General features: G+C 36.0%; 1 protein-coding gene across 1 annotated transcript in view; it reads left to right on the top strand.

Annotated features, from left to right (window-relative positions):
- The first annotated feature begins 300 nt into the window (after positions 1–300).
- Positions 301–25,728, top strand: part of ADAM7 (ADAM metallopeptidase domain 7) — a 48,015-nt gene continuing 22,587 nt past the window's right edge. The window contains 7 exon segments of the mRNA XM_060015374.1: positions 301–356; positions 13,350–13,467; positions 14,828–14,904; positions 15,942–16,134; positions 17,421–17,474; positions 20,823–20,891; positions 23,667–23,836. Of these exon segments, the coding sequence (XP_059871357.1) occupies positions 301–356; positions 13,350–13,467; positions 14,828–14,904; positions 15,942–16,134; positions 17,421–17,474; positions 20,823–20,891; positions 23,667–23,836 (737 nt within the window).

Below are 25,728 nucleotides of genomic sequence, written 5' to 3' on the forward strand. Positions count from 1 at the left end.
GAATTTCCTTTTTGAGACTCAGTTTTTTCATCTGTAAACTGGCTAATTATTTAACTACCACATACTGTTAACACTGAACGAGCAAGTGACGGACAGAGTGAATGCTCAGGGTATAAGTTTTATTTCACCAAGCTTTTAATTTCAAGGCTGAATCAAGACTGTGCATTCTGAGTTAAGGAATATCCAGGTGCCAATACCCCTCCCTCCCTTAATGTTCTCTTTGTGAGGTGACAACTTTGGCCCCATGGGGAGCTTCTGGCACAGGTTTGAGGGCCATTCCCAGCCTCTGCTCCACGATTAATGAAGTGCTGCTGGTACAGTAACATCGAGATCAAGCTGTGCCGGAAGGTATTACTGTGGGTGAAAGCAGTCTACAGAGTTTGAATGGGCAGACTGTAGAGATGGTATCACATTCTTTCCCATTTTCAGAAGAAAGGCACGATCGATATCCAAGTTATTCGAAATATTACTATGACCCTGACTCCTACTACTTGATGGTCCATGAATAGCCCTTAGTCACAGTGATTAGGGGGCTTTTAAGCAGGCTTAGGTTAGCTACACAGAGACCCAAAGAAGCTCCCATTTTCAGGAAAATGAGAATTATTGTGAAATTTTTGTTCAGTCCCAGTGAATCCATAATATTTATCATCTGTTCTATAAAATGAGTGTAGCAATAATGTTATGATAAATTATAATCAAGTTCTTACATTACTATTTATTGAGTACCAACAACATGCAAGGTCTGGTACTGTTAGACTCCGCAGGTGACATGTGAATGCTCGCCGTGGTCTCTGTCTTCAAAGGGCTTGCACATATTTCAGAAGATAAAGTGAAAATTATACTAATAATTCCTATGACTGCGAATATTTGAGAGCAGTGATAGGCAGAGGGTAACTTCAGATATATCACTTTATTAAGAAATAAACAAACAAACTTACTCGATACTGTGGATTCCACTATATCTAGTCTACCATAACAAGAAGAGGAGAAAGACTCACTCAAAGGTACTTACATACCAACATGCAGACTGTAGAGCAGAGCTAGGCAGGGTATCAGGAGTCAGGGGAAGGAAGGAGCAGCGCATGCTATGCTGGGAATAGGGGTAATAGAAGTATCATGAAGAATGTGGTACTAGATGTGTTGGGTTCAGGGAGGGTAGACAGGGGATGATGGCCCCTCACCCCAGACAATGATTTATTATATTTGTCAAATTGGAGGCAAAGGGTGGCATAGAATGAAGCATATGATGAAGCCACAAAAGACTGACAAGTATACTCTGAGTTCTGTTTAATCAACCTTGAACAAAGATGTTTCAGCTGAAATTGTAGGCAGATGAAAGGAGGGCCAACTGTGTAGGAGAACTCCCACAGGCATGCTGATAAAAGGAGCAGGGGCAGCAAGAACTGAACGGGCCAACCAACCAAACGGTCACTTGGCTAAAAGTAAAGTCCTTACACCGTTTTGTTGATAATCTTAAAATATCGTGCAAACAGTGGCTAGATAGGATAACTTATGTCTCCTTACATTTGACCATCCATGCTACTAAGAAATCCTCTTCAGAAAGGCAGAAGAGGCCAGAATCTCAGTCATTCATTGGTAATACTCAGTTTCTTGAAAAGAAAATGTAAGCTCTATGGACAATATCCTGAAATAAATGGTTACTTTACACAAAAAGTTTATTGAGAGTCTGTTAAATGCAAGGAACAAGCCTAAGCATTGGGGGTATAGTACCAAACAGGAAAAAATCTCTACATTACATTTTAGAACAGGCAGAGGATGAAAAATAAATACATGAATAAAAGTCTTCACTGACCAGGTACTAAGAAGCCTTCATTCACCAAGTGGGAAGGGGGGTACGGAGTGCTTAGATATTTGTTCAAAGACAGGTGCAATCTAAAATAGAGTGAACAGAGAACGTCTTGGTGAAAAGGTACTGAGGAAAGAGCTAAAAGAGGTGAGGGAGGGAGCCATAGGGATGTTGCCTTGAAGCGACAATGGGCTAGCGTGTCCATCCTGGGTACAGGGAGAAGGACAGAGTAGCTGAAGAGAGCTGAGAAGAGCCAGTGATGAGGTCCAAGAGTCACAGGGCTCCAGACCATGTAGGGACTTGTAAATCTCCACAAGGAATTTAGCTGCCACTCACCATTAGACGGCAAGCCACTGGAGGACACCAAACACAGGAATTGACGTGGCATTGCTTCCATTTTAAGATGATCACTAACTACTTTTGGAAAAGAGACTATGAGGGAGAGGCAAGGATAGACATGGTGAAACCACTGGTCAGGAGGTTACTGTAGTAACAGACTGTGGATTTGCTCAGAGTGGTAGCAGTGGAGGAGAGGAGAAAGATTAGATGCAGAGTATATTCTGAAAGAAGAGCTTCTGGAGCTTCCTGAGAGATGGTGTATGGAATATGAGAGAAAGAGAGGTGCCCAGGCCAACATCAAGGTCTTTGGCTTGAGTAGCTATTTTGATTGACAGCATTGTCATTTCCTGAGATGAGCGGGATGTGCGGAGGTGCAGTTTTGGGGATGAAAATCAGGAGTTTTGTTTCTGTGTATACTGAATTTGTTATGCTCACTAGACATCAAAATAGAGATGCCAAATGGACAACTGGAGTCAAGGAAATAATTCTGGGACCTATGAATTTGGCAATCAACAGCAGCGCAATAGTTTTTAAGACATGTGATTTGTTGAGATCTCCAAGGGAATAAGTATAGACAGAAAAGAGAATAAGTTCAAAGAGTGAGACCTGAGACCCTCCAATGTTTAAAGGTCTGGGATATGTGGAGAAATGAGTGAATCAAAGTAAAAAAAAAAAGCATCTAATGAGAGAGAAAAAGCAGGGCTTCCTTTCCAGTAAGGATAGTGTATCAAAAAAAAAGAGAGGGTCAAATGACAAATTGAATATGACCAAGAAATGAAATTGGGACTGAAAATTAACCACAAATTTAAAATATGGAGATCATTGGTGACCTTGATGAGTAATTTCAGTACAGTAGTGGGTACAAAAGAGATTGTCTCTTGTACCTGACTGGAGTGGCTTAAAGAGAGAATGAAGAACTGAGAACAGTGATTATAGATAGCTCCTTGAGAAGTTTTTGCTATAAAAGGAAAATAGCAAGGTTTCTGGAAGGGCATGAGAGATCAAGAGAGTTACTATAAATTGTTTAAAAATGAAAATTACAGCTTGTTGAGGAGTGAAGTGAAGGTGTGACATAGTTCTGTAGGAATTGGACTTGTGGATAGGATCATGAATGCTATCACTTATGCAACTGGAGAAAATCTAATTGCATTTCATTTCATACCCTGTCACCACTTGGCTTTAAATCTATGTTGTTTAAACATTTTGACCTTACCGAAGTTAGTGTATTCCCTAAAGCTCTTATGAAACAGTTAAATTGAAGGTGAGAAATAATGTCAACCCTTCAACAAAATTGAGAGTCGTATATGTATTATGCACTATTCATTAATTATCTTATTAATCTACACAGTGATCTTGTGTAGGAAGCACTATTATCTTTAATTTGCCACGAGGAAACCAAAACTCTAGGAATATTAAGTAATTTGTTCAATGTCACTAGTTAAGTAATGTGACTTTCAGAATTAAGAGGTGAAATTTCTATGCACTCTTTTTAGTCTGGGTCTGCCATTCCCCAGGAATAACCTTGTCCTTTTGGGTAGCAGAGTGAGTCAATTTTTTTATGGCTCTTGTTGCATTTATAACATGACATTTACTATGCATATTAATTTGTGGAAAGTAGGGTAATGATGAAAAAAAAAACTCCGAACTTGTCATTATTCTATCAAGTCAAAATTTCTACTTACAGTGAAGAGGTCTTGGGAAAGGAGAAAAAAATTCAGTAAAAGCATGGAAACATAGCATCCTGATGTTAAAAAAAAATCTTAAAGATCAAATAATCTGATATTCCCAATTTATAAATAAGGCACTGGGGCCCAGAAAATAAGTGATTTGGCAGAGGTAGCAGAATTAGTCACAGGTGAACACAGAGTTCCTGATTTTGAATCTAGTGTTCTTTTCAATGCACTTAAAACACAATTAATGGGCTGAAACTAGCTTCTACAAAAAGAATTGCAAGTTCCCCTTAATTAACATGGTTTTGGAATACTTTATAATGATATTTCTTTTAAAGTCAGACATAAAACGCTACCCTTTATTCCAGTATTTCTGTGTGAAGTTTTTGCCATTTCTATTGTAATTTGAATAAGATTTTTTTTTATTCACTTCATTCTCTTCATTCACTTGAATTTACTGCCCCTTTTCTTCATGTTTCTCTTGGCAAAGGACATACAAGAATAAGCATTTTGAGTCTGCAGAGTGCGCCGCCGTTTCTGACTTAGAATATATTCTTTATCATCTGTCATGCTTCCTGGGCCTCCACTATTGTGAATTCACTCTGTTAAGTCCTTAAGAAGGGGGGCTTCCCTGGTGGCGCAGTGGTTGAGAGTCCACCTGCCGTTGCAGGGGACACGGGTTCGTGCCCCGGTCCGGGAAGATCCCACGTGCCGCGGAGCGGCTGGGCCTGTGAGCCATGGCTGCTAACCCTGCGCGTCCGGAGCCTGTGCTCCGCAACGGGAGAGGCCACAACAGTGAGAGGCCCACATACCGCAAAAAAAAAAAAAGGAAAAAAAAAGAAGGGGTGAGGGATTGCTCTCTAAGTTGCTGGCTAGGAGAGGGGGAGGTGGACTGAGGGAAAGAAAGAGAGAAGGACGCTCAGGACGGCAAGCCTGAAGGGGTACCTGGATTGTGAGGGAGGTCAAAGGGAGAAAGTGGACATGCGCTTCACAAAGCTGGGAAGCCCCCAAGACACATACTGCTTCACTGCTTGTTAAAGGGTGATCCTAGTAATGATAAGGATTGGACACAAGAATGTACAACCTCCAAACCCCTCCCTGAAACCAAGATGGCATTCGATTGGAGAACCTCCTATGAGAGGTTGCTTCACTAATTTGCAGCTAAGATATGAGCGGACAGAACGTTCTCATATTTGTCTAATTTTTAAAATCTGCTTTTGTCTGATAAGCAGACTTCCCAGAGCCACTTTGACAGAAATCTGCTTCAGGGATCACTGTTTGTTTCTAAAGCTTTATATACTTTAGTGATGATGTTAATTTAAACACAGAAAGCTGTGACCTGAGAGTGAGAATAAATTATAAACCAGTTATATTATAATATTGCACTATTCCACACTAGTCACTTGATAGAGCTTTATGAGAAAAAATAAAGTTTCTTTTCCCCTCAAAAAAAGCACTAGTGTATAATAAGAACACAGAGCCATGCAGAAATTTTATCTTAATGTCTGCTTTCACTTATTGATTATGGGTCATGAGTAAGTTCCAAAAATTTTTCTTCTTTGAAAGTTGTTGGCTGTTTCACCTGGATTAGCCATGGATAATGTCACATCTCTAATCTTATAGACATGCTAGAAAGTTAGCTCAGCCATAACTAAAGGCATCAGACAAATGCCTTTAAGCCTTATCCTTTAACATGACACCATAAATAATTGGGATTTCACAATTGGTACTTTAAACATTGTTTATTCTAGTTTCCACAATTTAGACTGTAATAAAGGCAAGCTCAATATAGTTCCAACCTATCACCCAATTTAAAATGCTCTCTTTAACTGTCACTGTGAATGAAGCTGCTAAGTTCCATTTGATATGTGGATGAGTATTTGTTTGGTGATGGGTCAGATATGCTGAGTACGCCCATCAGTCTTCAACTATCTCTTGTAATGACCTGAAAGATTATCAGAAACTCTACTGGTAGAGATGCTCATTTGGATTAAAGTTGTTTCAATTACGTTCAAAATTTTTAGAAACACACGTGGATGTAGCCAGATAATAATCATGTTGCAAATTAGGTTTATTTCATTCAACAAATTTATATTGAATACAGTGTGTATATGCAAGGCACTGCTAGATTTGTGGTACCAGAGTAAGAAAAAGCCATTAGTTTGGTTGAGAACCACCTTGTTAGTGACTGTATATAACATTCCAAGAATCGAGCCCTGGATATCTGAGGTATTTAGATACTGAGGAGGGAAGGATGATGCAACAACTGAGACTAAGAAGAAGCAGTGAATAAGCACGGAGGAGATCCACAAATGAGCTAAACTCTTCAAAAGGTGAAAGTCATCAACAGTGTCAAAGGTTGTAAAAGGTCAAGTTAGTGAAGACTGAAAATTGACCACTGGATCTGGCAAAGGTGCAGATCAGCAGTAACATTGACAAGAAGTGTTTCATTGAGTAAAGGATGAAAAGTATGTTTGGAGTAATTTCAAGAGCAAATGGGGAGAGAGGAACTGTACATTCATCTTTCAAGAAGCTGTGCTATTAAAAGAAGTCAGGAAAGCAGTAGTAGCTGGGTGGAAGGTAGGGTGATGTAAAAGAAGAAATGCTTTTTGAAAAGATATAAAAATGGCAGCATATTTGTATATATACTAATTGAGAGTATTCAGTCTCGAGAAAGAACTTGCCAGAATGATGATATTGGGGCTAGGGGACAAGAAGAAACGGAATCCAATATATTAATGGTGGGTAGACCTTAGAGGAATGGGCAGTACATTTATAGAAACAAGAGAGAACTAGTCTCTTGTCTTAAGAGACTATTGTCTTAAGACTTAATCCAGACTAATATGAAAATTTCCAATATGAATCTACAAGATGAGCCTGGACAGGGCACGAAATATACAAAATGAGTTGGGAGCATCTTGTAGTTCTAGAAAGTAAGGAAGCTCTCAAACAAATGAAAAAACAAACCCAAACCGACATTGATGGGAATATGTCAAGAGAACACAGGGGGCCAGCTGAAAGATCTCTCAGTGGCCAAAAGGACAATTTGAGCAACAAAGGCAATAACATGGTTTTGGACCATAACACAAAGTATCAGTTAATATCCATGAGCCCATATTGATATAAATAAAAGACCGAACAAGTAAATTAATGAGGGAGAATAGACAAATCTCCCATAAGGAAGAATCAAAAAACTGATGTAGAAACGTGCCCCCCGCCCCCACCAGGAGGAGCCCTACCCTTTGAGCATGGGCTGTGCATAGTGATTTCCTTTCAAAGAGTAGACAGAATAATATGGAAAGAGGAAAAAGTATAACTTTACAGTGGAGAAAGCTGACAAATGCTACCTCAGCAAAGCAGTCCATGGTAACATCAGTAGTAAGTCATGTTGACAGCATGTGCTCTTTATATGATGTGATGAAAAGTGGCACTTGATTTTGTTTTCTATCAAGTCTCCATAACTCCAGTCTAAACATGAGAAAAACATCAGAAAAACCGAAATTGAGGGAAAGCCTACAAAAAACCTGACCAGTATGCTTCAAAACTGTCAAGGTCATCAAAAATAACGGAAGTCTGAAAAGCTATCACAATCTAGAGGAGCCTAAGGAGAAATGACAACTAAATATAATGTGTCCTGGATGGAATCCTAAAACAGTAAAAGGACATTAGACAAAAACTATGGAAATCTGGATAAATGTAGCCTTTAATTGATAATATCAATCTTGGTTCATTAGTTGTGACAAATATACCAGAGTATTATAAGGTGTTAACAACAGGAAAACCTGAGTTGTGGGGTCCATGGGAATTTTCTGTATTGTCTATCCAATGTTTCTCTAAATCTAAAATGCTTCTAAAATTAAAATGAATTCAAAATTAAACAAAAATAAATATAATTCTAAAATAAAAAAGTGAAAATTTTGTTTATTGACAGCAGAATGACAAGATGAAAAGCAATATTATCACATTTAACAATATTAACAACAGTTTCATTATACTAGCTAATATAAAATCCATATTCAAGCACTGAAATTTCAAAAGTCCCATTATAACATCTTGTTACACACACACACACACACACACACACACACACACACACACACACCCCTATACATATAGTTATGTCGTAAGATGGGATTCAACCCTTCTTATTTGATTGAGCACCTAGTTTCTTGTCTGGCCATCTATGAATTCTGCATCTTTACAATAAAGTTCTAATTTTATATTAAACTTGTAATCAAAAAAGTCCTAACTAATGCGTTCCTCACATTCAACAAACACAAACCTCCCCTCTTCCTCCCTCAAACCTGCCCCTCCTTCAAAAGATCCACCTTTCAGTGGTGAAAAAGTTAAACAAACCAGAAACCTGGGGCAATCCTTGACTCTTTTCTTTTGCCTCCTCTATCAAGCAATCACTAAGCCTTGAAGATTCTAGTATGTAAATAGTCTTTGGAATCATCTACTAGTCACTATTCCCGCAGCCACTCCCCTGCTCAAATCACCTATACACCATCAATAACCTGTAAATTCTTTTTCTGCCTACAGTCGTGATTTCTGCTGATCCATTATCCATAGTAAGCAAGCCATCTAAAATACCAGACCAACTTCTGCATTCTTCTGCCTAAACCTTTTGCTTCTCTTTGCTCTTAGGCTAAAGTCCAAATCCTCTTAAGTGACTTAGTGGGCTGTACATGATTTGACTCTTTCCTAACTTTTCGTTTCTCATTTCTATTCAACTTACACTTGATTTTCTGGCAATATTAAACCTCTCTCTGTCCTTCAAATGTGTCAAGCTTCTTCCTACCTCAGGGCCTTTGCATGTGCTGTTCCTTGCCCCTGACCCCTCTTTTCAATATCTCTCACACAGTCACTGAATTTCTCGTATTATGATGCTTATAATACCCAATTACATTTGCTTGATTTTTTTCTTTGCCAAGCTGTGGCTTCCTTGAGGGCAGTGACCTGTATCTTGTGCACCACTGTTGAATAAATGAATAAACATATACCCATAATCCCATCAAGACATAAAAATACAAATATGCTCATTAACATTTCATTATATTTATTTTATATCATATTTCTTTGTCTATCCATTCCTCTATCATCCATCCATCCTCCATCTTATTTTTATGCATACCAAATTATATTGCAGACATCAGTACACTTCCCCCTAAGTACTTCAGCAAGCATATCATTAGAGTTTAATATGTGTTGACAGTTTTTCTTTCGATGTAAAATTTTCATGCAGTGAAATGCACAACCTCAAGTGTACATGCATTGAATTTTGATGAATGCACATACCTGTGTTACCCAAATTTCTATACAAGTGAATTATAAAAGAACTGTCACTCAGAAAATTTCCTCCTCCTCCTTCCTAGTCAACTTCTCTCAAAACCTGTTCACAGAGGTTTTACTCATCATAGATTATTCTGTCCATTCTGGAAGTTTTTATAAATAGATTTACACTGCATGTACCCTTTGTGTAAGGCTTCTTTATTTTAGCATTCCATAGACAGAGATTCATTCATGTAGTTCATGTATCATAAGTGTGGTTCTTTTCCTTTCTGAGTACTACTCCATGATGTGTATGTATATGTATATATGTGTGTGTGTGTGTGTGTGTGTGTGTGTGTGTGTGTGTATATACATATATATATGTATACACACACACACACACACACATATATATATACACATTAGCATTTTTTTATCCATTCTATTGATGGAGACCTTGGCTGTTTCCAGCACTTGGCTATCATGAGTAAAGCTTGAATGAGCATTCTTGTATAGTCCTTTTATAAATATATGTTTTCATTTCTCCTTGGTGAACGCCAAAGAGTGAAGTTTCTGGATCACAGGGTATGTATATGTTTAGTTTTATAAAAAATGGTCAGATCATTTTCCAAAATACTGCGAACAATGTATGAGAATTCTAGTTGCTCCAAATCCTCTTTGTCATTTTGTGTTCTCGCCCCTTTTTAATTTTAGTTATCCTGGTGGGTTTGTGGTGATATTTCATTTTGTATAAGTTTTCAGTTCCCTGTTGAAAACTTTTTTATGTGATTATTGTCCATTTGTATATCTTTTGTTAAGTGTCTGTAAATATTTACCCATTTTTAATTGGGTTAATTGTCCTTTACTGAGTTGAAGATCTTCATACAATCTGGAGATTAGCCCTTTGTCAGATATATTTCTTATTAACTGTTTTCTCCATCCTGTTACTTTTTATATTCATTTTCTTAATATTCTTTTAAAAAGTAAAATTTATAATATTGAAGAAATTTCAATTTACTAAATTTTCTAACGTTTTCAGGGTTTTAGTTTTGGTCTATTATCATCTTGAATTTGTGTGTGTGTTTGTGTGTGTGTGCCTGTGTGTGTGTGTGTGTGTGTGTGTGTGTGTGTGTGTGTAATTTGAAGGTGGGTCAAGGTTCTTGGTTTTGCATATACATAGCCAGCCTCTTTTGTTGAATTGCCTTTCTTTGGATTGAATAGCTTTTGCACCTTTGACCAAAAGCAAATGACTATTTCTGAGCTCTCTATTTTATCCTGTTCACCTCCTTTTCAATCCCCAAGCTATGACCACATTGTCTTGATTACTGCAGCTTTAAAGTAAGTCTAAAAGCCAGTGTGGGTAACTTATATAATTTTGCTCTTCTTTTGCAGAATTAAAAAAATTCTAGATCCTTAGCATTTCTCTATAAAATTTAGAACTCACTTGTTAATTTTTATTTTTTAAAGAGCCTGCTAGAAGTTTGGTTGTGATTTTACTGAATTTATACATGAATTTAAAAGAATTGATATCAACAATATTGAGTCTTCGTGTTGCATCTCTATATTAATTTAGATCTTTAATTTCTATCAACAGTTTTGTAGTTTACAGTGTACAGCTCTCAGACGTCTTTGCTTAGATGTATTTCTACATATTTAATGCTTTCAGTGCTCTTGTAAGCAGAATTGTTTTTTATTATTTCATTTTTCTATTGTGAGGTCTTAATCTACGGATTTATCTATTGTTTCATAGATTACTTAGAGATGTTCATCAGCAAGTATTGGCAGTTGTATATCTTTCTTTCTAGTCATTATTCCTTTTATTTCTATGCTTTATTGTAATGGCTAGGAACTCCAGTACAATCTGAGTAGAAATAGAAGAGTTGGCAATATTACAGTATCCCTGATCTTAAGGGAAAAGTGATAAATATTGAATGATTAATATTATATTGCCAATAGACTTGTCATTTGTGTACTTTATGAGATTAAGATAGCTTCCTGAGAAGTTTACTGAAAGCATTTCATCTGTATCCATTGAAATGTCCATATGGTAATTTATACTGATTGATATTTGAATGTTAAACCATACTTGCATCCCTGTGATAAAACTCTCTTTGCTGTATACAGTTCACGAAGATTTTCTTAAGGATTCTGACACCATGTTAACGATAGATATTATTCTGCATTTTTAGTTTTGTGTGTGTGATGTCTTTGTCACATATTTAATATTAAGAGGTGAATTGGGAAGTGTTCTCAAAAATGAATTGGGAAGTGTTCTCTCTTCCTATATTTTCTGAAGAATGTTATTTTTAGATTGTTGAATAGAATTCACGAATGAAACTACCTGTGCCTTGAGGGACTTTTTGTGTGTATGTGTGTGGAGGAGGTTTTATGATTACAAATTCAATTTTATTGAGAGGGTTATTCAGATTTTCTATTTCATTTTATGTCAGTTTTAAATTGTAATTTACAAGGAAAATGTATATTTCACGTATGTTGTCAAATTTTTGGTATAAAGTATTTCATAATATTCTCTGATTATTCTTTTAATATCTGTGGTACCTTAAATGATAATCTTTTTATAATTTCTAATATTGGTAATCTGAGTTCTCCCTCTTTTTTTTCTTGACAAATCTAAAGAGGTTTATCAATTTGTTGATCTTTTTAAATAACCACCCTTTGAATTTGTTTATTATTGCTACTGTCTGTTTATTTCACTGAATCCATCTATTATCTTTATTATTTAATTTATTCCACTTATTTAGTGTTTACTTTTTTATGCAAACATTTGATCTTTTTGTCATAGTATTTAAAATATTTAAAACCATGACATTTCCTTCAAGCATTAATTTAGATGCAATTCAAACACCTTGACATCTTTTATTTTTATTATCATTCCTTTCAAAATATTGTCTAATTTCTTTTAAGATTTCTTCTTTGATTCATGGATTATTTAAGAGTGGGTTATTTAATTTCCAATATTTGGTAGTTTTTACATACCCTTTCTCAGGCTTTGTATGATATCATTTTTAAAAACATGTATTGCAATTTGTTTTATGGCCAAACCTATGTTCTAATTTGTTAAACATACCTTGAAAAGAATATGTATTTTGCAGTTACTGGGTGAAGTGCTCTATAAACAACAATTAGGACAAAGTGGTTGATAGGATTATTTAGATCTTCTATTTTTACTTATATTACTTGTTTATCTGTTCTGTCAACTGCTGAGGGAGGAATGTCAAAACATTCAATTATGATTTGGAATTGTTTATCTTTTCAATTTTTAAAATATTTTCTTCATGTTTTGGAAGCTTAGCTATTAGGTTATACACATGTACTATTATTTTTTCTTTATGGTGAATTTACTCTTTTATCATTATGCCATTATGGAATGCCCGTCTTTTTGGGAACTGTACTCTACCTGATATCAATACAGCTTAGCTCCGCATTCACATATTTACTGTTTCCATAATGTACTATTTTTCATGCCAACCTACCTGTGCCTTAACATTTAAAATGTGTCTCTTGTAAGATGGCAAGTAGTTGGGTTCTGCCTTTTTAGTGGATTCTGACAATCTGATTTCTAATTGGAAAGTTTAATCCATTAACATTTAATGTCATGAATGATATGGTTGTATTTAATATTGAATTTCTGTTTGCCTCTCATTTTGTTCCTCTAGTTTTCTCTTCCTGCCCTTCTTTGGATCTTCGAATTATTTGATTTCTTTTTTACTCTTATCTACTGGCTTTTTGTTTATCGATTGTTTTTATAGCAATATCTCTCTGCTTTAGTTTAAAGCTTTTGTTTTAGAGGTTACAATATTTACAGTTAATATTGTATAATTTCACATAAAATGTAAAAACTTTGCAATCATGTTAAATCCATATCTATGTACATATGATACATATATCTTAATACATATTAACCCAACAGCTGTATATTTAGATAAAACATATATAGTATATACATTTATACATATGATACATATACATCACAATTTTTTGCATTAATTTTGGCGCTTAAGGCAAGAAGATTTTTACTTAGATAATATTTTCTCTAGGTTCTTCTCAAAATGATGCCTTGTTAAAACTGCCAGAATCTTTTACCATCTTTATCAAACCAGGAAATCTAGGTAGAAAGGCTTTTCATGTGACTGGGATTGATTTTGCTTATTTGCTTTTAGCATAAGAGGATCTTGCTGAGAAGTGAAAGCAGCCTAGAGCCTTCACTCTCACATAACAGGTTTTATCTGCTAACTTTTTAGAATAAGCGAATCTCACTACCTCTCTGCCCTCTTTTCCAGGCAGTTCCTAGCCTCAGATTACAGTGAGACATACTATTCCACAAAAGGAGAGCAGATCACCAAGCATCCTCAGATCATGGTATCTTATGGGACCTTCCTATGTCTCTTCTCTGAAACTATTGTTTCCTCGTATGATTTTTAAATCCCATCCTAGCTTTACAAGCAGCTTCAGAAAGTGTTACATCAGAAATTACTCCTGCATTGACTACCATCACTGAATGATTCTAGAACAGAAACTATGACATTCTGACCTCTAAAGGAGATTGATCACTGCCTAACAAGCAAATCAATGACTGCTAATGTATTTTCCTTTACCACACTGACTTCTATGTACCCAAAATGGGGTTAAGTCTGGAGGAAGGGTAAAGCAGGACACCAGAGAAGTATAAGGTACCATGATGGAATAGTAATTAAGCTAAAGGATAAAACTTCAAGACATGAAACAAGTTTAAAACTTCCATCTAACTGACCCTTATGGGAGTCAAATCCTCTTGCCCTGTCCTTCTGATGCACCAACACTGAATCCTCTCCTTCATTCTCCAAATGAATCTTTGTTCATTAATCATGAATATTATTCCAATGGATATGAGTTCTATTTTTATATTTATTCCCCTTTACAGAACATGCCCACTGCAGCCTTCTAGCCAAGGATGACTTTATTCTCTTCTATTAAATGTATACTTTTAAACCATATTGCCTCTGTTTAAGGCAGCTATCAACTATGAAATCTCAGTCATAATGCAATCTTTGTAAAATAGAACAGTAAGAAAACTGGGTAACATTCTTTTATACAGTGAGTGGTTGTTCGTCTGTGAGAGTCTGCGGTCCAGGACCATGGAAAGTGTCACACATAGGCAGGAGCTGAACATAAGGAACTGATGGAAAGAGAAATTATTTGGCGGAATCACCATGGATGGAACACCCAGTAGGGAGTAATAAAGATACCAACTTGATTGAAGCAGAGAGGCAGGAGACAAAGCCACGAGGGGACCTGGTTGGAGAGTGAGACCTAATTTCTGCGATCATCAAAAATTTTGACTTTATTTCATAGGCAACTGGGGGAAATTTATAATAATAGCACAGGAGGGGTAGTCTGATAGGATTTTAAGATGGATTAAAAAAGTAATATTTCAAAGGAAAAGGGTCACATTTCTGAGGTTAGCATCAACTAATAGACTCTTAAATTTGTGAAAGAAGAATTCATACACTGCTTCACACAAAGTAATCATGCAATTAAAATAAAAGGCTTCTAAAGTAGCTTCGAAATTTTCCAATGAAAGAATGCAATGAATGAATGCATGAATGAATGCAGAAATGAACATAAGTGTAGTTTGTGAAAATGAAATAATGATGTATTGTGAACATAAAATATGTAGGTATTAATATTTATATAATATCAATACATGTACTTACATCAGTAGCCTCTTCATCTATTTTAGGATCACTGTTTTTACCAAGGATCCATCATACATGAATTTGATTGTGCTGCCAGTATCAGCACATGTAACGGTCTGAGGTATGCACCGTATCTTTCTACCTTTATGAGTTTTCCTATGAATTTTCAAAGACATTCACGTCTCTTTTCTTTTTAAGACCTTTAAATAGAAAAATTAATGGAAAAAAGCTACTGTATATTTTCAGCATGAGGATCCACTCCAGCCCATTGTTTATGTTCATTTTTGAAAAAAAGATGTAAAGCACAGCCCTAAGCAAGACAAGTTTTTCAGTATATGATCAAGGGATTCAGAGTTGGAAGGTGACCGGAACTCATCCAGCCTGTCCTCTCATGTTACAGATCAGGATACTGACATCAGAGACTTGCTCCTGAGCATTCATTTTGCTGGTGGTTGAACTCTGTCCAAAAACCAGGCCTCCTAATTTGTAGGCCTGTGAATTCCCACTGCATCACACCACAATGCTTCACAGCTTTTTACTAAATTAGGCAGTGTTTCCAGACTCTGGAAAGTAAAAAATGTCAGAAGTAAAGCCTATATTGTTGTCTCTAGATCTTGGGCTCAAGGACAAAGGAAGAAGATGTGGGGTGGCAAAGAGTAAAGAGCAAGAAACCTGTGTCTTCATTTTTGAGGATTTTACTTGAGTAGGTCCCAGAATTTTAAAGAATGAGAAACCCTTTAATGACACAATTACCACATAATAGTGTCTGTACCTTCATATATTTACTCTGTAATTAATGAATGATGGACATGAAAATTCACAAAATTTTTGCAAGAACTCACACTTGCCAGAGGTCCTCAACCCTGGGTGGGAATTGTTACTCTACCTATGCTTCAAAGGAGAGGTTGGGCTGTTAAACTTCTGAAAATCCAGATGAGCTGACTCTTAGAAAAGTTATTGAGTCAAAGGTTACATGCCATCTCACCTCTTTGTCTCTCAGAATACCTGGCTACATGCTTACATGAGGCCTTGACTCTGCAGTTTCCCTTTCTTGAAAAGGCAAACTCCATAAAGTGGAACAGAGAAATATTGTGTAAGTAATGTAGCAGTAAAATGAAAGAGATCTTAAAGAGACAATTGTATTCCCAATTTCCACAGGGGGTTCTTCAGGGTGAGTGACCGAAGGTACCTCATTGAACCAGTGAAATATTCAGATGAAGGAGAACATGTGGTGTTCAAATATAAACCCCAGATGCAGCAACCTGCCAATTATTCCTGTACAGAGCTCAATTTTACCAGGACAGCTGTTCCAAATGACAATACTAAATCCATGGAAGACTCCAAAATGGAAGTGAGTGCCTTATTTTTAAATTATCTTTATCCCAAGTCAAATGCCTCTTACTTTCTTACTGATCTCAAGAGAGAGATTATGAGCCCAATTAATGAAGTGTATAGGCTGCCTGAATCTGAATCTTCATTGTTTGAAATCTGAAATGTCAAACTTTTGTTTTTGTTATCTATACAGAAAGTGTTCATTCCCTACAGCAAATCCCAGTTTGTCTCATCAGTTTCTAAGAAGGGGCATATCTACAATCCTACATATAGATTTATAGTATTAGGGCTATAAGTGGTTGGAAAGAATGAAATTTACATCTTGAAATCTCTCTTAGATATTATCTTTTCTTTCCTTGTCTTTCCTGCCACTTTTTTGGGAGGAGATGTTGATGATAAGCCAGGTTATCCCCCTTTCATCACGCAAAATATTCTAATTGTTAAGGTGGAATTTCTAGTAGAATGAAGGCACAATGATAGTCCTCCATATTTTAGGCTTTTCTATACTTGTTCATATCAACTTAAATCCCCTCTACATGTTAGCCTTTAAGATGTGTGAGTGTTTATTTTCTTCACATATCCACGGTGTAGACTGTGTCTGAAACTTACTAGATGCCTAATAGATGGGTTTTTTTGATTGAATAAATCAATAAATAAATGATCACTTAGTTCAGAAAAGAATGACAGTCAAATATTTGAACAATATGCCTCTGGTTTATATTCAAGAGCATATGCATGTACCTCAATGCATGACACTGAAAGCTGAAAACTTAGAATTTCTTGGTATTGCGTTTTATAAAATAAAAGATCTATAAATAACAACTTTCATATCTTTCCTTGGAATTGACACTCCCATAAAGGGAGACTGGGAGATAGAAGAGGAGTAGAAGGAATACAGTCACTCCTGTTGGCCAGTTATATGTCTTGCTCTCAACTGTAAATGGTCCTTTTACATGAGCTTACTTAGTAAGCATTTAGTTTGTAAATTAAAAAAAACCCTAAATGTTAAAAACTGGATTCATGATTCTTTGTTTATAATCCTTATTTTACCTGAAAGACTAAACAAAAATAAAAAGGGTAATAAAATATGGAATGTTGTTTCAGGTTTACTAGAATCTGATGCATAGAACCACACGTTTTAATAATATAGTGGGTTTTATTTACCTACATTTCTAGAATTATTAGATATACTCCTGCATGTCAACTTCCAATAATACTAACATTTCTCACCTTGAAAATTTTAGCTTAAAATGTTAAGATAAGAGACATTAACCGTACTTCATTCAATTTTCCATAAATTTCCAGAGTATGGAAAAGGAAAAGTATATTGAACTGTTCATTGTTGCTGATGATAACATGGTAAGTTTTCAGAGAAACATTTGCTCCCCATTCATTCTTATAAAACTATAGTTGTGATTTTTAACAAAGAGAAAGTAGTATTTCAATCAGAATTCCATTCCAGGTTCCATGTTCTGTTTTTAGCTTCCCCAAACAGGCATATATAAGAGATGATAATGTCCTTTGGCAGTACAGCAGACTAAGCCAAAATAGAACCTCCCTCCACATCATGAACATACGGAACTGATGAACAAATTCAAAAAATTGAAAATATGTTCACCATCTATAGTTGAGCTAAAAAAAACACAGAAAATCTCCAAGTGCTAAAAATGAGGCAGAGAATCTCCATCGAAACAGTAACTAAAATTCAAAGGCATGGTGACACAACACACAGTATACAGAATATATTGCATAAGGCCCAGAGCCACAAAGGGCTGTCCCATCTCTGAAAGGAAACTGGAAAAGCTCTCTAGTGAAACTGCAGAGAGAAAGGAAACGTTTTGTTTGTCTGCCTGTAGCAATGGGCAGGGAAAATGTTATGCATGAGAAAACAAAATCCTAAGCCTGTGTCCTGCACTGATGTGGAGCATGACATACTTTTCTTTAGACACAGAAATGCCACGCCAAGCTTTCAACAAAAAAACTGATCAGAAATTCGGTAAACTGCTAGACTCCAAGTCAAAAATGCCCTATAATCATAATCCAAGGTAAAACTAATCACACGAGGAAGAGTCAACCAACATAATGAAAAGAAGAATGAGCTCTCCAAGAACTGCAAATCATCCAACGATATTTCAGATTATACATCTTACAGCAGAGTATAAAAAGATATACAACAACAACAAAAAACATGGTTACAGGGTAAGAAGGGTTGTTTTTTACATCTCTATTAGAAAATTTTAGGCTAAGCAGGGAAAAAATTCAACAAAAATAGAAAAGATTTGAACCACATAAATATAGGTTTGATCTAATCAATTGATGGATGTATACTGCAACCAGAAAAAAGACAATATGTATTCATTTCAAGTTCAAACAAAACATTTTCAAGAATTAAACTGACATTTTGCCACAAAGGAAGTAAAACAGATAGGAAAGATATATATGGAGAAGATCACCGCTTTTTTTTAACCACAACCAAACTGGAAGGTATAACAAAAAAATTGTTAAACTAGACTACAAAACGAAAATTGATTTGGAAACTAAAAGAAAAATACATTGCCAAATATTGACTAAACAAGTCAAATCTGAAAGTATGAAATATTTATAATAGCAAAAAGAAAACATTAGTTGAGATAAATTTTTCTAGATGCAGGTGGCATAACAGTAATTAGAAGGACATTTATAGACAAACATTTATATTAAAAAAGAAAGAAATTTAATGAATTAAGAGTCTAACTGGAAAAGTTAGAACATAAACACAGAATAAAACCAAAAAAGAGAAGGAAAAATAATTTTAAGAATGAGTAAAATTGATAAAAAGCACAAGACAAAAAGAAACAAAGTCAAATGCTAGTCCCTTGGAAAGATAAATGAAATAGAGAAACTTCTGACAATACTTATTAAGACAAAAATAGAAGTACAAATAAAATTAGGAATGAAAGAAAAACATAACTATAAATATAGGAAAGGTTATATGTATATCATTAAAAAATATATGTACAACCTTGTGCCAATAAATTTATGAGTAGAAGAATGTAGTACAATGTTAAGAAGCTGACTTGAGAAGAAATAGGAAACTCCAAAAAGAATGTTACATAGTTTTAAAGTTAAACAAGTAGTCCACAATCTACTGACAAATAACTAGGCTCAGATGAGTTTAAAAACAAATTTTACCAAAATTTATTGTAACAGAAAACCCCATTTTTTATACACTGTTTTCAAGAATAGGAAACATTCTTCACACATTTCATAGTTATTATAACGTTCATATTAGTTATCTACTGCTGTGTAACAAACTACCCAAAACTTAGTGTGGGTCATTTATACAGTTGCAGTAATCTGGTGTTTCCACTGGGCTGGCTGGATGGTGTAACCTGGCCTTAGCCACTTGTCTGGTACATAGTGTTGGGTTTGGCCCACGTGTCCCAAGTAGACAAGCCCGTTCTTCTGGTATTATAGCTGGGCATCAAAACATCATGAGAGACCAGGCTTCAATGTACAAGAGCTTTTCAAGCTTCTGCTTATAGGACACTTATAAATGTCTTATTAACTAAAGTCATATGGCCAAGTCTAGAATCAATGGTTGAGGGAACCACACATCGGTGCAGATACCCGGAAGAGTGATTCCTTAAGGGTCATTACCATAACAACCTATGATGATACTGATAACAAATCCAGACAAGAAAGTAAAATTATAAGCCAATCTCACTTACAAATACGACTGCAAATACCCTAAAAATATTTGCAAACCCAATCCAGCACATATCAAAAGAAAAAGTGTGCATAACAATGAAGGTTTACTCTAGTAATGCAATGGATTTGATGATTAAGAGGACATTTATGGGCCTATCAGGAATAGTTTCAGTAGAATAGTGGCATTTAAATCAATGAGTAGTAAGTTGAGGAGTGGGTAGGAAATGAAAATTAAAGGGATTCTAATGTAATATCTTTGGGGGTATTCAGATATTTAAGATAACAGGCGAGCAATGGAATGTTAACTATAGGATAATTGCAGCATTCAGAAAAGGCATTTTTTAAATTATTATTATAAAAGAAGCTTGACCACTTGCATGTATCTCTACGGGATACCTTATGTTATTATTAAGTGTATTTTATTAGGTCTAAACTGATAATGTTGAGAACAAGTACAAATAGGGAATCCATTTGTAAGAAGAGAACAACATAGAAAATTAGCTGGAGCAGGAAACTGCTTTGTCTTCTTAGCCTTTTCCTGGAGAGAAAGGAGGGGAAACCACAATTTCTTGTCCCTCTCCATCCTATCCCTGGCTCCAGGTCCTTGATTACATGCTCCTTAGTTTGTAGCCACATGGATACAGGAGTGCGGACAAAGTTGTTTTTTGCAATATAATGGTTGCTGTGGAGCTTTAGTAAGTTTTGTTATGAATATGGACTCTAAAGCACACTTATCAGTTGGTTTAATAAATCAACGTAATGTAATATATTTAATGTGAAGAGGGAACAGAGTCATAAAGAAAACCTTAAAGTAAGTGCCAAGGTGAAGCATGACTTTTGAAACTGCTATATCTAGTTACTTTATATAAAACATGTTATTTCTGCATAAGTTGCCCAGATATTTTAGCCCTCTGGAAGGAAAGCCAATGAATTTTTTTCTTCGAAATATCTCATGATGTTGAATTTTTATTCAACTCCTATGATTAATGAGTATTGATTTGATGTCTATATTTCCAGTATCGCAAGAATAATCACCCTAACAAACTGAGGAATCGAGTTTGGGGAATGGTCAATTTTGTCAACATGGTAAGATTTGATACAGTCTGAATCAAGCCAAAAACACAAATGGAAAGAAACTTTTAGGATAGATCTCTGCTGGATTTTTGTAGTAATACTGATATTAAGACAGCCCAAAACATAACAGTTCACCAAGTAGTCTAGCAAAATTCCATTGAAAAAAAAATCACAGCAACAAATGCATCATAGCTCTAAGTTTTTGGTTTTCTAAGTAAATGACACTTAATATTTACATAAGTTTCAAATATTGGTCACTATCACAAAATTTATAAAGCAATGTACAAAGATTTGAATACCCATCATGAGTAGATCAAATCCACTATTTTAAATCACTCTTCCATGACCTCTGCATAGCAAAAAGTCTTTCAAGCTATAATTTATTGCCCATGTTTAGACAGAGAAATCAGGGGAAATATTTCTGTAAAATTCACTAAAATGATTAATTCGTCTAACATGAAATGAACTAGTATCCTGTCAAAGAAGCAAGACTGTGAATTATACACATCTTTTTAAAGCTGACTCCTTCCGACCAGCTCCATTACCAGGATAAAGAGGCCCCAAAGAAAGACACTGTAAGAAATCGCTCCTTTAGATCAGTGGTTTTTGCATTCACCAGCTGAAGGACATTTGATCTTTTTCTAGTTTTTCACTAGGATGTTTGGGGCCTGAATCAGACCTGAGTGCACTGAATTCCCAGGGTAGATGAGGCCACCAGTTTTGCTCCGCAGATGGGGGAAGCCACGGGCTGAACTCTGTTCAAGTTCCGCAGTTGAATGGGCTATGTAGCGTCTCACAGTGAGGGTCCCTGGTCAGACAGGCTGAAGTCTATATTCAGCAATGAGCGGGGCTGCAAATTAAATTCCCTGCTTGGGCACAGCAGGAGAAGCAGCCCTGAAACTGGTAAAGCTCTTTGTTTGCTGCCTTAACTCAAGCTGACCCCAAGTTTCCCAGCTGAATAGGAGTACTGGCTTTGCTTGCAGACTACTGGCTCTGTCTGCCCTTCTCTCAGCTTGAGCACCGCTGCGATGCATATCTTTCAGGTGTTCTCACCAGCCCTTCGGGTCAGATGGGGCTGGAAAACAGTCTCCACAGTGCGCGGGGCTGTCTCAGCCCCCTAGCATGGGCAGGAGGCGGAGGAATTGCTTCAGGGTACTCTCAATTTCCCAAACAGGACTGGAGGGGCTGAGAGCTACCATTAGCCTTGGATATAAATGAATCCCTTTCCTGGGCATAGTGGGGAGCTCCCACACCCAGTACTGGCTTTGCTCTGGGGGTGATCTCAAGTGCTGCTTCTCCTGTTTCTTATATCTTGCAATTGTCTTTATTACTCCTCTAACACTGACCCAAATATAAGACTCTAACTCTCTCCTTGGGGTCCCATCTCCAAGATTGTTGCACATTGCTGAACTTTTACTAAAGATTTTCAGTTCAGACTGGGGGCTCATACCACAAACAATTTAAAGTAGCACAGTCTAAAAGTCCTTGACTCTTCCCGTCATATCTCTTCTTACTGGCCCTTTATCCTCCACACTCATTATTTCACTGCATCCTTTCTCACTTTACTTTCATGTCTTCACCTCTTTTGTCTCAGAAATTCCAAAGTTCTTTCTCAACAACCTTCCAAATATGTATATCCAAACCCATCCAAGCATTCTGTAGATAAAATATGGCTTTATTTTATAGGATATTTTTTCACTAGAAGAGAATACATCCATAGAATAACAAATATTGTTCCCATTTGCACTTGAATCCAGTTTTATGGACCTAAAGCCCACCCACGAATGTAGAGAATTCAAAGGTTAAAAAAATTATCTTGCTTGGTGGGACCTAATTCATAAGGTTTATTCCACAATACGATCAGAGCCAAAAGGAATGGACATCTAGTTAGGTTTGAGATCATGATTTAACTAAAGGTCGGCTTGGTGCTTTGTGACAGCCTGGAGGGGTGGGATAGGGAGGGTGGGAGGGAGGGAGACGCAAGAGGGAAGAGATATGGGAACATATGTATATGTATAACTGATTCACTTTGTTATAAAGCAGAAACTAACACACCATTGTAAAGCAATTATACCCCAATAAAGATGTTAAAAAAAAAAAAGTTTATGAGAACCATAGTTCTCACGGTTATGAAATGACTTAAACTCTTAAACTCTTTTGTCGTGGCATCGAAGTACCTATCAACTAGGTGTTTACAAAAGCAGATGGGAGTAGGGGTGAGAATCCTTGGGCTACAACTATTTCTGTCTGTTTTGAGGCTTTGAGCAATCCCCAATAAGATTTCTTACACAACAAAGTAGTTCCAAAAATCAAACATGGGGAACAAACATGAAAGCTAAGCTATGGGTTTTTGAAAACAGTATCAACTTTCTAATCTGCTACAGAACAAACTCATGACCTAAGTAGAGAGATGAATAAAGAACATTCATTCCATTATGTGCCACTGTTCATAAATTCATATTTTCAGGTCAGGTATAATCTCAGAGCTTTAGTAAATTATTTATTTTAGACATATCCTGAGCCCAGTGTATGTAAGGATTATAATAGTTCAAGGAGAATCAGGTGTTTTTGGTCAAGTTTCTTTGTTGGTCACGGCAATTCACCCAGTATTCTGGACGATTCAACTCTACATTCTGCTTCAATACAACTGTTTGTAAAATGAGGTCTAAACTTTTGCTTATGTACTTCACACATTAAAATTACTTTTTTTAATGTAAAGGAATATAGCCATGATAAAGGATCCTTCTGCAACTTGACATTGTGAAAAATTATTTCTCCTTTGAACAGATTTATAAAACCTTGGACATTCAAGTAACATTAGTTGGCCTTGAAATATGGACAAATGGAGACAAAATAGGTATAGATTCTAAAATAGAAACGACCTTATTACGTTTTTCGGCTTGGCAAGAAATAATCCTTTAAAAGAGGAAGAATTTTGATCATGTTATGTTACTCAGGTATGTCGCTGCTCTATTTTCCTGCACATCTTAGGTGGATTATTAAAAAAGAAAACAAAACAAATAAACCAAAATACTTTTTAAAGCAGCTGATTTTTGGATAAAAGCCACAGGAACAAAAATGTTATGTGTAGCTATACAGAACATTTCCAGGTGAGCTTGTAAATAACCTTTCTTCCTAATAATGATTAATATCAGAAATGAAAACCCTGAAATATTCATGTTGCTGGGCAGAGTTGAAAATGTCATTAGGTAAGCAAAGCACCCTTAGAATCCATTTACTTTACTTATCAGCATCCAATTTGAACTCTCTTCAGCCTTCCACGCCATGCCATTTCAACACTGCACCGAAACCCACCTTTCTGAGAAAGCACTTCATTTTCTGGACATTTTCCCTCAACAGAGTGTGTGCATCCAGACCAGCTCTTCAAGAGCATCTATACTTAAGATAACAGATTATTAATCTGATAAATTAAACCTGCCACAGCTTTAATGTTCCTAAGTAAAGGGTTGGATTTTTCTGTAATACTAGGTCATTAATTCCTTAAAAGGGGGGCTATTTTTACCACTTTGTCATTCAAAATACCTAGTACACTATTCAGCCTATAGGAAAATGATAAATTATGGTGGAACTGGTCTGACATCAACTTTGTGTTTCACATAGTCCTGTCACCATAAGGAATGTTAAATTAGGGAAGAACAAATTTGAAGCAGTGGAGTCTTTTAGCATCTCTTTTGATGTCCTTAAAGCTACTCTGTAAGAGTGGTATCCACTTTAACTATTTCATCTACCTATATTACCAGTATTTCTCCTAAAGTCTACAAACATAGCCTGCAAATATGCTTTCTATCGTTATCTAAATGTTAACTTTCAGTCTGAACTCAGAACTGTGAAGCTTCCAATGCCCATAGTCAGAGGTCAGGTTCAGCCCTTTGGCAGACTGATGAGTGAACCAGACCTCCAAATATCATTTCTGATTTTCATATCCAGGATGGTCCACAACACATATCTCCAGGGGAGTAGTGGTTGGGTTCAGATATTCACGTACTACTGTGCCCCAAAATTATGGAGATACAGTAAAATATTATCATGACCTTCACAGCAGGCAAGATTAGCTCTATTTGCCTATTCCTTGGATGTATGTCTTAAAATACTTAATAAATTAGCCTAGGAAAATTAACTTGGTATAAGTAGACAATCTTTTACTTCCATGTGTGTCTCTTACTCTGAGCAGTAGCTTCACCACCAATAGTATGTCTACAAATAGAGATATGGGGGAGTGCTACTAAATGACTTTAAAATGTAGGGACAGAAACATATCAGTAGTGAAGAAAGAAATACAGCATATCTCCTTGATCAGAAAAGTTAAACACTGAAAGGGGTCATCTAGCCTGACTAGCTTTCTTGTATTTGAACCGTCTCTATTATACTCTACGTACGGCCCTTCAGCCTATGATAGTTCTTTTTAAAGTGGTCCAACTCTAAATATTCTTCTTGAAAGCATATGAAATTTGGCTCCCTTTAATATACACATGTACATCTGTCTTTTTAGATAACCCAGGAATAGACCTGTTTTCACATGACAAGTGTTTTAAATGTTTGATTATACTTATCAAATCCTCTATGAGTTTCTACGGTTGATTAATTTTTTTGTTTTAATTTTCCACCACGGCAAATTAATCGTGGTGTTGAGTCCATTCACTATGTTGCATTTTACCCTCTGAACACTTTAAACTTTTTTGGTCTTTTAAGTGGTGTTATCCAAAGTTGAGTGTAGGGCAAACTAAAGTCAAGTCAAATGGACTCTGACCTTATTATTATTTTTGGGGGGAAAGTACTCTTTTATGATTTCAACTCAAGACTACATTGACTTTCTCAATGCCTCTAAAAT

Source organism: Delphinus delphis, chromosome 6 (genome assembly GCF_949987515.2).
Source record: "Delphinus delphis chromosome 6, mDelDel1.2, whole genome shotgun sequence".
In the NCBI taxonomy this organism is placed as follows: domain Eukaryota; kingdom Metazoa; phylum Chordata; class Mammalia; order Artiodactyla; family Delphinidae; genus Delphinus; species Delphinus delphis.